General features: G+C 32.6%; 1 protein-coding gene across 1 annotated transcript; it reads right to left on the bottom strand.

Annotated features, from left to right (window-relative positions):
* Positions 1–4,726: 4,726 nt before the first annotated feature.
* LOC104900274 (peroxidase 4) lies at positions 4,727–7,818 on the bottom strand. Its single transcript, XM_010687662.4, has 4 exons — positions 7,528–7,818; positions 6,507–6,698; positions 5,473–5,638; positions 4,727–5,325 (listed from the first exon to the last, which is right to left on the bottom strand). Exons 1-4 carry the CDS (start codon positions 7,732–7,734, stop codon positions 4,931–4,933), a joined length of 960 nt encoding a protein of 319 aa, XP_010685964.1. The 5' UTR covers positions 7,735–7,818; the 3' UTR covers positions 4,727–4,930.
* Positions 7,819–12,046: the final 4,228 nt, after the last annotated feature.

Here is a 12,046-nt window from a genome sequence, read left to right as displayed (position 1 = left end):
AATATTCCCATGCATATCACAAATTTCTAGAAAGATTATCTATGACACACTTGAAGATAAATCAGGCTGGACAATTAAAGAGAAAACACGAAGGCGAATACCTCCATGAGTTCTTGCTAAAACTGGAGATAAACAAATTCGTGACTTAGTACATGCTCTAAATGTAGGCTAGGGACTAAACTATAAACCCAGAAGGGTGTTGGCTAATCTAGGTTAAAGCTACGCTAGAAAGGAAGTAAATTGCACGTTGTTGTGTGTTGCATTTATTGCCTTTCCATTGATCTTTCTTCTCGTATTTATACTTCATTACTACGCATAACTTCCTTGCCTCTTTGGAGGGAAATGATTTGAATCACAACTGCTTTCTTCTAGCGCTAAAGTGGTCACGTCCCACTACCCACGTAATCTTGCATGCTAGGTATGGCAGATTTACAGTTACCCACGTCTTTGTCCACATTTTGATGTTGTTTGGCGTCTATCTCCTGAACCTTCTTAACCGCCATAGACTTTCTTTTATGGGTTTCTGGTGATTGACTTTCCTTAACTCTCCATCATGGGCTTCCTAGTATATGATTGGGCCTCCATATTAATGTAAACATTAAACCCTTTGGGGCTTAATACAATGTATTGTAATCAATGCTAGCTATCATATAAAAATGGTAGTAACAGGGTATCGGAAATAAAGCCTCAGAGTTAGCCATATTCTTGGAGTATTCTTTTGTTCTTGAAATACCCAAGTCCCACATAGAAAGAATATAAAGGTCCTACCTTGTTTATATACCTTTATGTCCCTAAACCTTTGTTGAGTAAGGGGCTAGAAGAATGGCAAACCACACACGCGCGTGCCGGGGCGGGCTTGGGGAGAGCGCGGGTGGGGGTTGTGGATCTGTGGCCCGTTTTATGATATGTTTTTTTTCTTTTTGGGACTATTTTTCGAGATTTCCTTTATGGTTCGAATCTTCACGTTAACAAATTTTTTTTTTTTACTGTATGAGAAAGACGTGGATGTAAGGTTAATTATTGAATGAGGGATGATGATACGTGACATATATAATTATAAGTTCTTAGGAACGCCTTTTAATATATTAACTAGTTTTTAGGTCCGGGCCCGGGTAAGGGAAATTTTCATTTATCAATATTGTACTTTTTTTTTTTTTTGGTGAAATATGGAAAAAAAACATTAATTACTTAATTTGTCTGGCCAAATAGGCTAGTACAATCCGAAAACAAAAGTTCGCTACAATAGTTAGGGATAAGGGGAATTAGCCTAACTACATTAGAGGTTTCTGTCCTAATACAACTTGGTCTAGTGGTTAAAACTTTAGAATATGAACTTGAGGTCATTGGATCAAAACCTATACCATGCAATTTCTAATCTTTTTTATTGTATATGAATTATATGGGAGAGCACCACGTGACACCGTTTCTTATTTAGGAATGTCTTTTAATCTATTTATATAGATATAGATAGTCCAGTGAAAAAACCAAAAGGAAGTTATAGTGACTAAATTTGGACCTAGGTGGCTAGGTCTTAACTTACTCTTAAGTGCCATAATATGAGCTATTCTGCGAGAAAATATGTGTTATTACATTGTTTTCAAATGATCCTGCAGTTCTTTCAATAAGATAAATATTGGCCCTCAGATGCCAAAAATGTTATAGATCGTCAACATTGACTTACAATTTTGTTCCACGGAATTGACAATTGTAAACATAATAACAAAGGTGAAACTCTGATACAAAGAATGTTAAGATAACACAAAAAAAAAGGGGGTATTCACATGGGTTGATTAGGCAGTAGCAAATTTCAATGCTGCTTTAATACACGGTCTAGATTTCACCGTTAAATCAATTTTTTTATTTTTTCCGAATTACTTATTAATTCAAAATCTACTAGATTCCGACTAGGGATGGCAACGGGTCAGACTGAGACTACATTATGCGTAATTCGACTCCGATCTATAAGAAGTCGGATTTTAAAACCGACCCGTCTCCGACTCCAACAGCCGACTCTGGTCCGACTTAAAATCCGAACATCCGACTCCGATCCGACTTAAAAACCGAACATCTGACTTTGAACCCGCTACGATTTATTTTCCGCCCATTTTTATAATAGAAAAGTCTTCTATAATACAATAATTTAATCATTATAATTTTTTCTAATTATCATATGGAAATCTTATATAGTACAAATAATCTAATTATTACTATTATTTTTAACAATCATTTCTTCAATAGGAAAAATCTTATATAATACAATTGGCTGAAAGTCGAAGTCAGGTTATACATAAATAATATATTATCATAAATAAGAAAAAAAAAGATTAATTGACTTAAAGTCGGATTCAGATGGGTTATTTTATGAGATCCAACTCTGACCCTCCTCCGACTTGAAGTCAGACTTTTTAAAAGGAGTTGTATTCAAAAAAATTTTGTCGGAGTCGGGTCGATTTTTTTTCCTTCGGATAGAAGCGGAATAGAAACGGATTCGGACTAGAATGCCATCCCTAATTTCGAGGGGCGACTACTTCATATTCGGAACAATAAAGCCCAATTATACTATGTTTCCAGGGTTCGATCAAGAGACTATCAATTAAGTCGGAACAAGACTCTTATATTAAATCCTTCCTAATAGTAAGTACAACTACTTAATTGGAACAGCCTAGAACACAAATGATGGCTGGGAAATTATAGTTTTAGTGGACTTAGGAAACAGAAGATCATGGCTGATGATGTTAGGAAGGATCTAGTCAGGTGAGTGCATTCATAACTGTATTGTCTGTTGCTGGAAATCAAAGATGTTTTTTTTTTTATCCATATGAGCCACGAAGGCAGTACAAAGTATCACAGCACCTCAATCTTAACCACTAGGCCAAGACATCCTTGGTTGCTGAAAATCAAGATATAATTGAGAATTTAAGCATTTATTTTATATAATGTTGACTCTTCCTCCCTTATTCGTGCAAGCAAGTCTTTCTATTTTGAATTAAATTAGAACATGATGACTTAATAATCATCCTATAAATTAATTAAAAAACTCGTATGAATCCGGTGTATATTAATTATTGTGCATTTAATAGATGTTATGTAGGTTGTAATGATTAGAACTTTTACTATTTTGTCTTTCTCTCTCCTCAGATTTCCTTGCTTTTTCAGTTTCTCTCTCATAACTGCTTTATTTTCTCCCTCTTGATCAAGTTCTTACTCTATTTTTATAGTTTTTGTTATATACTTCCTCCGTTTCTTTTTAAGTGACACATTTCTTGTTTTCACGTTTGCCAATGCATTATTTTAACCATTAATATCTTCAATTATTAATAAGTAAGAATTATAAAAAATTGATATTAAAAAAATTCACATTCAGACGAATCTAACAAGATCCCACATGACTATGTTTCTCCTACAATGTAAATCACCAAAACTAATTAAAGTTTAAACTGTGAATAGTAAACACTATGCAAATGTGTCACTTAAAAAGAAACGGAGGTTAGTAGTTGATTGTACAATTGAATCCGTTATAGAAGATTAGGATTATATTGTTGGTTTCGATATAGTGTGTTTGTGTGACATGTGGTAGTGTGTTTCTTTGTGCTATAGTGTGTTTATTTGTGATAGTGTTTCTTTGTGTTATAGCGTGTTTGTGATATAGTATATTTCTTTCTGATATAGTGTATTTGTTTGTGATATAGTGTGTTTCTGTGTATTGTAGTTGGTTGTACAATTGAACCTATTATAGAAGATTAGGATAATATTGTCAGATTCGATATAGTGTGTTTGTACGTGGTATAGTGTGTTTCTCTATGCTATAGTATTATTATTATTTTTTGCAAGAGCTATAGTTTTTCTTTGTATTATAGTGTATTTGTTTGTGATATAGTGTATTTCTATCTTATATAGTGTATCCGTTTGTGAATTGTGATATAGTAGGTTTATGTGTATTATAGTATTGTGTCCCAATTCAGATGCATGAGCTTGGTTCACACTAATTTTACTGTGAACCAGGTCCACACAAGTCGAATTGTAAATTAGTATGTAATAATATATTCTTCTATCAAGATCCGTTTTATAGTTTTTTCGAAGCTCCAAAAGCCCATAATTACATAAAAGAATCTAGTTATAAATTATATTAATAGAAATATAATAACAATATTAATGTGAATGTCATCTAATTTAGTTCGTAAACTTGTTTACGAAAATTATTTTCCTTAAAAACACTACTATGCTCAGGTACGGGGCGGGTCCCACCCTTTTAGGCCAGCCCACAATAATCATATGTTTACCAGGCCCAGATAATCATATGTACTAATATATTCTTCTATCAAGATCCGTTTTATAGTTTTTCGGAGCTCCAAAACCGCATAATTGCATAAAAGAATCTAGTTATAAATTATATTAATAGAAATATAATAACAATATTAATGTGAATGTCATCTAATTTAATTGGTAAACTTGATTACGAAAATTATTTTCCTTAAAAACACTGCTCTGCTCAGGTACGGGGCGGGTCCCACCTTTCAGGCCAGCCCACAATAATCATATGTTTACCAGGCCCAGATAAAAAAAACATTTAGGCCTAAAAGCTAATTGTACTCTTAACAAGTAAACTTGAAACAACAAGGTCCATCTCAATGTTATACTAACAAGTAACAAATATTATTACAGGCCCAGCCCAAATAATTATTATTAGTGTAAAACATCACCTGAAAGCCCATGAGTCTTTGGCCCATGAAAAAAATAAGAATAGCTTGGTTTTATTGAGCAAATAGTTTCACACTTAGAAACAAGAATTTATGTCACACTTTGAAGAGGATGTGCTATGTTTCCCTCAATTATACTACCAAAAAAATTCATAACCACACTTATGATGAATAATAATATGATACCTCTATAAAAGCTTAATTAAGTGATGAAATCATTTATAGTAAATCACTTAATTAGCCCTCCTACAATTCTTCCTAATTTCACCTTGGGAGCCAGTAAGAGGGCTAATATCACCCATCTTTATCATGGCGGTAGCGAAATCGGATCTAAAGTATCCAGGATTGTTGCTGAATGATTGAACAATTGAATCCGTTGATCCGCCGTTAAAGAGTTGTTGATCAGAATGTAGTAGACCTCTTTTACTAACAAGGTCCTTAAAGTATTTGTTATCAAAAGTTGTAGGAGTTTGAGAGTCTAAAGGTGCAAGATTGTTGTCACCTTGTCCATTTGTTCTTGGACAGTTTCTTTGTCTTGTGCTTGCAAATGATGCATCAATTGTGCTTGTTTCGTTGTATACATGTGATCTGAATGTAATACACCGTGCTTGTCCTATTGTGTGTGCTCCTGAGTGATCAATATCAATTTATAATCAGTACAACATACATATATCAATATGGAATTCTATATCAGAAACAAGTAAAACTAATATGTATGATTGTCAGAATTCAGAACTCAGAACACAGAACAGAGATGTTTGTTATAGTAGTGTACCAGATAGAGCAACCATATCCTTGGCTGACAGACCATGAGCTTGAAATCGCGAAATCAGACTGCTGAGGCTAGAACTTGGAGGTGGAATTCCATTGTTGGCTGCAGCCTGGTTTGCTGTCTTGGAATCTCGACGGCCTAGCTTCACATTCCAATTTGGACCACCAAGCTGGAACAATAATTTCATGAGAAACACACAAATGTTTTTTTTTATCCATATGAGCCACGAATGCAGTACAAAGTACTAATAAGGGGAGGGGGGATCCGAACATGTGACCTATCGTTCACAGTACCTCAATCTTAACCACTAGGCCAAGACATCCTTGGTTAAAAACATACAAGTTTTAGTTTGCCCAGCTAGTATAATAATGCATGATATGGTGTGTATTACCAATAAGTAACTGGATTAGCTAGTAAAAATGGTGTTTGGATTCTCTAGAGTTGTAAAATAACTCTACCAGCTAGAGTTTGAGCAATATCAATCATTGAGTAAAAAATCAATGTCATATATTCTCTTTCCAAAATCCCCTCGCTCTATTTTATCTCGTCAAAATCCACTCTAAATCTTTCATTTCCACTAATATGAGCCCTTGTTTTTAAAATATATGGCTCAGATACAACTCTATCTTATAGAGTTTCACTAAAACTCTAGGAGTTCGGATCCTCTAGAGTTTTAGTAAAACTCTACAAGGTAGAGTTATATCTGAGCCATTTATTTTAAAATCAAGAGCTCATATTGGTGGAAGGGAAAGATTTAGGTTGGATTTTGATGAGATAAAATAGGAGGGATTTTGGAAAGAGAATATATGAGCCATTGATTTTTTATTTAATGGTTGATATTGCTTAAACTCTACCCTGTAGAGTTCTTTTACAACTCTGGAGGATCCAAACACAAACTCTAGAGGATCCGAACTCGTAAAAATGTTGTTTCAATTTAATATGATCAGGCTTTCCAATACGAGATGTGTGAATGTTGCAAAGGAGGATGGAAACATTCCATTGTGTTGAGCTTATTAGAAAAAGATTTAGAATCTTACAATAGCAACAGAGTCACGAGCTGTTATGGCAAGAATATCAGCACAAGATACAACTCCAGGGCAAACTTGCTCCACTTTGGATTTGATGGCATCAATCACGTTAAATCCTCTTGCTGAGTTTAGATTTGGAGCTGCTGATTTTTCTCCTCTGAAAGAGGAGGTATCATCCAATAGTATCGAGCCATCACACCCCTGTTAAATTAACCATTTATCAATTTCACTAATGGAAAAAACGTTATAGCATGGACATTTTTGCTCTTCACAACTATATATTGTTACAACTTATAACACACGATAGTGTACGTGACATTTTTATACATTGTTTAAGCAGAACGTACAACACCCTTTTGTACGTGTTAAAACCATAACCTTGATTGTAAAAGTATTACAACTTTATTGAATCTTAATTCCCACATCTCAAACTAAAGCACAAGGATAAAATAAGCTTTTAGGAAAAGAAAATTGAGAAATATATATTAGTAAAGGGGATATGTGACATATAAATTAAGACAACTGAAAATAAATAAACTATGGCAAGCCATTTATATTGGGACGTAGCGAGTATATACACGCATGAATAATATGAAAAGAATTTTTTTTTTTTTTAAAAAACAAGAATAAATTTGAGGAGAAGGTGTTGAAGTTATATAAGATAGAAGAAGATCGAAGTTATACAATGACAAAACAATCATGAAAGACCTTTAAAAAAAAAAAAAACGATTGCAGCCATATATATTAGGATAGAGCGAATATATAAAGACACATGATTACTACGAAAAGAACTTTTTTTAAAAAAAAAGAATAAATTTGAGGAGAAGGTGTTGAGGTTATATAAGATAGAAGAAGATCGAAGTTATACATTGACAAAAAGAACTTTTTTAATAATAAATAAACGATTGCAGGCATATATATTGAGACAGAGCGAATATATAGACACATAATTACTATGAAAAGAATTTAAAAAAAAAAAATTGAGGGGAAGGTGTTGAGGTTATATGATAGAAAAAGGTCGAAGTTATACATTGACAAAGCAATCATGGAAGAACAATCGAAGAAGCGAGGCGCCCATCCGAGATTCCTTAGCCACAGCAGATCGAACTACAGACTTAACAGTCCCAAAGAGTTTAGGACATGACTTAGAGTAGAAATTGGGGGAGAGCTGAGCAGAGGTGCTACCAATAAAGAGCACAAGAAAAGATAAGGCAACTATCTTAATTGAAGAAGCCATTTCTTACGTAGCTATTTTAGTTAAGATTAGCTTGATTGTGTAGTAAAAGAAGGTAAGAAGAGGTAGTGCACAAAAAAGAGTAGATAAGATGTGTTCATTTATAAGGTTTGGCATCAGCTGGTTACCTACTTTTTTTCATGTTCATTGAAAGTTCCATGCATAGAATCTAATACTAGTTGCCAAATTTTGAATGTAGACATTATTAGTTATTCCCTATGTGGTAGAACTAAAGGGAGAGCGAGGGATAATCTAGTGGTTAGAGCTTTTCTTCCGTTCAGGAGGTCTTGGGATCGATTCTCACCTTTGGCAAGTTGGACTCCCCGTCATTCTCCCTAACTTGTCAACGTTTCTCCTTACTTTATTAAAAAAAATGTGGTAGAACTAAAGTTAGTAAAGGAGTCACTCTTGAAACAAACAAACAAATAAAAACAAAAACGAAAAAGCATAGGAAGAAAACATGAGGATTACAGCAAGAAATAATGAATTGATAAGGGTCGAAATTTCATAGAAGTACAAAAAAAATACGAGATAGTAACACTTTTTTTGTATTCTTTACACTTGCTTTTACATCATTTTTCATGCACATATTTGATTATGAATATTATTAGGTACTAGTGTATATTAGTTAAGTTACGAAAAATTAAAAATCTAAAATATATATTGATATTAATTTAATGAGTTTGTCTTGTAAGAGATTGTCTACTTTTAAATTAAAATTAGACAATGATAAGCCCAATATTAAAAAGAGAATTAGCTTAATAGTGACTAGGTTAATTTCTTTCGGTAACTAGTTTAATTCATTTAGTGATTATTACTTTTATATTAAAGTTAAACCGTCTCTTTTAATAATTTTTGTATTTTTGTTAATTTAATAAGATTGTACATATGTATATCCGTTTTTCTTATATCTAGTCTTTCATTAAACGTCAATATTATGTATCATTGACCAAAAACTTAAATATAAATATATAAAGGGAGAGTGTGTGTTAAAATTAGTACTGGAGTAGCCAAAAAAATTCTCATACTTATTTGATTTAATTACGTACTAGCATGCTGCTAAAGAACTATTATTAACAATAATCAAGTAGTATTATTAAGATTTGTGAGGAGAGTGGGGTCCATAGAACAATGCCTTGATTCATGACTTTTCTTGAGGCTGCGCCTTTTATAATTTTCTGATGAAGATATTTGTAACAAAAGTTATTTGACTTTGGAACAAGTTTGAGTAGGATTTGTCGTATATAAAATAATGTGCTCTACTATATTGTCTTTTTCTTACTTTTCACTTATAAACTTTGAACTTTCATCTTCTCAAAGAGATTGAGGGGATTGTTTGACAATCAGTTGTTGGCTTTTGGCTAGTTTAGCTGGTTTGTTTGACCGATTGGAAACATTGGCTGTATGTATTGGCTTTTTAAGTTGGCTGTTTAAGCCAGTTGTTTGCAAAAGTGTTTGGCAAAATTAATTGCGGTTGCTGGCTGTTTATTAGAGAGTTTGTGGGTCAACAAGCCAAAAGCCAATCCAAAAAGCTGCTCCAACAAGCCAATCAGCTTTTTCATTTTGGCTTAAAAGCCAGCTTTTCAGCCAACCAAAAAGCCAATAACCAAACACTTTTTTTGGTTGTTTGACCAAATTGAAAAGTCAAAAGCCAATGAAAAAGCCATTTACCAAACAGAGCCTAAAGTTGTGAGTGAGAGGTGGTAGCCGAAGACTGGAGTAATACTCCGAATTTAGGACATTATTTATGGTTCGAATTTTCATTCCAATAACATGTTAGGGAATTTACTTTTGAATTGTTTAGCGTTTTACTTAACTTTTAAACTGGTGTGTCTTGCAGGCTAATAGCTTAGTAAGAGTTGGTATTCAGACCAATTATTTTTCCTAATAAAAGAGAGATTAAAGTTGTTAGATAATATAGAATATACCAGCCCAATTGAAGAGATTAGTCAGGCCAACAACCTGGCCAATCTTCTTCAAAATAGTTGTTCTATTGTGAAATATACACCTTTTTTACTATTATTAATTAAAGTGTAAACGTAATTATTAAATATATTGTGAGAGTACCTACAAAATTTGACATTCTTTTTATGCCTTGTTCCACGAAGGCATTTGCCTTGTTCCACCAAATTTTTACCATGGTTTCCACTTTCTCAATATAGCATAGTGAATTAGTGATACGTACGCTAGTTATGAAACTAGTGATTGATTACAATTGTGAATTGTCTACCCTATAGATGACATATTATAATGAGTTTTTGCAAGTATATTTGGTTAATAGTGCATTTTGTGGGGATATATCTCACTAATCATTTTTTTATGGGAATATACCAACCAAAATTTACGTTTTGTTGAAAGATACCAAAAACACTATTTTCGGCGAGAAAGTCAAATTTCTAGCTTTTGACTTGCTTAATTACTCTTTGTATAGTGTGTGATATTCAATTGCTTCTATTACAATCATTTTTCTCCAACTTCCTCACTATTACTTTGTGGCTCACTCGCAAGTTCCTACCAAGTTAAAGGACGAAAATTGGATTCTTTTCGCTGAGAATAGTGTTTTTGGTACCTTTTAACAAAATTTAAATTTGGGTTGATATATCCCCACAAAAAAAAGTTAGTAAAGTATATTTCCACCAAATACCCTATTACCCTGATACATCTCGCAAAGAACTCTATTATAATTGTTAGAAAATTTGCTTGCAATTACATTGTTGGAGGTCCAGGTCAACTGTTTATAAATAAAGGTGTATATTTGGCAATAATAATTCTGCTGAACTGCTGAAATATATCTTAGAGAACAATAATATTTCAAACACCAATACTCTTGATTTGAAAAGTATTATCGACCATTTTTTATTTTTTTTATATCTCGAGTCTTCACTACATGTTTGACTATTGATGAAAATTTAACTTTGTGTTCTACTCAGTGAAAACAAATAATATAAAAATCCACATTAACACGATTATAATAAGAACTCATATAATAGTAGTTTTTCTTAAATTTATTAAAATATATATGTAGTGAAATTGATGAAATATGACTTGAATAAGTAAGCGAGTAAATTATTACATAAGGGATAGAGTATTTGTAGTTAGTATCAATGATGTGACTTCATTTCTTTTAAAAGCTATTTTTAAAAATACACTTCTAATTGTCGAATTGAAAGGAGGTTTCTCTTTTTCTTTTTTATAATACGAATCGTATAAAAATTTAATTTTTCTTCTTCTTTTCTTTCACTTATTATATATTATCCCTTTGATTTGCATCCCTGCTTGAGAATCACATATCAAAAATGCCAAATTTGCTTCCCTATATTTCAAGAGGAACCTTATCTCCTCTGTTTTCTTGTGTCCTTAGTGTTTTTTTCTGAGTGTTCTTAATTAGTAATAGTTGTATCAATTTAATTAGAGCATAATATGATGGTAGTCAACTATTAAGAAAATTAATGATGCTACAAATTCAATCCAACCAAGTGCATCCTAATTTCTGAAAGGCAATTTGTTAATTCTAATAATACTCTCTCTGTTTTTTTTTATCTTTCTCACTTGAAATCTTGACACTATTTATGCATAGAGAGAATCTTCTCAAATGTTCTCAATTTATAAGAAAAAACATAGTCATGTGGGGTCTTGTTTGATTCGTCTTAATTAGTACTTTATTAATATTCAATCGTTATGATTTTTACTAATATATAATGAAAGATATTTAAGTTTTAAAACGTGTATTGGAAGACGCGCACAGAAAAATAGGAATGATAAAAAAAAAAAAAGAGAGTAACATAGAAGTGTCATTGTCTAAACCTAATGTTTGACTATCTATAGAGTGAACGGATATATAACTGCTGCTAATCATCTCCATAGAATTGATCCAATCAACTTATTCTTATCCTCCCATGCCTAATGGCTAATAATTGGTGCACCAATCTACCTCTTGTTTTGAAAATTTCTACTACAAATGATAATAAATTCCAACTATACATCAGCTAGGGGTTATAACTTATAATTATAAGTGCATAAGATCGAGTACTAAGGATGTCTTAGCCTAATAATAAAAATTGAGGTGCAGTGAACGATAGGTCACAGGTTCGAATCGTCCGCCCTTCTTTGTACTTTGTACTGTCGTTACCGCTATAACCCGAATCTAACCAGCTAACCCATTTGACGTGTCTAATAATAATATACTTCTTCCGTTCCATAATAAATGAAACACAAAGTTCATTTATCAACTCTCAATACTATATACCTTCATATCCATCCTCAAGGTTCAAATAATTAAACATGCTTGTGTGACTTTTCACTTTCTCCAATATTC

This window comes from Beta vulgaris, chromosome 7, assembly GCF_026745355.1.
Source record: "Beta vulgaris subsp. vulgaris cultivar EL10 chromosome 7, EL10.2, whole genome shotgun sequence".
Lineage (NCBI taxonomy): Eukaryota > Viridiplantae > Streptophyta > Magnoliopsida > Caryophyllales > Amaranthaceae > Beta > Beta vulgaris.
Note: the sequence above shows the minus strand (reverse complement) of the source record. Positions and strands in the feature narration are given on the sequence as shown.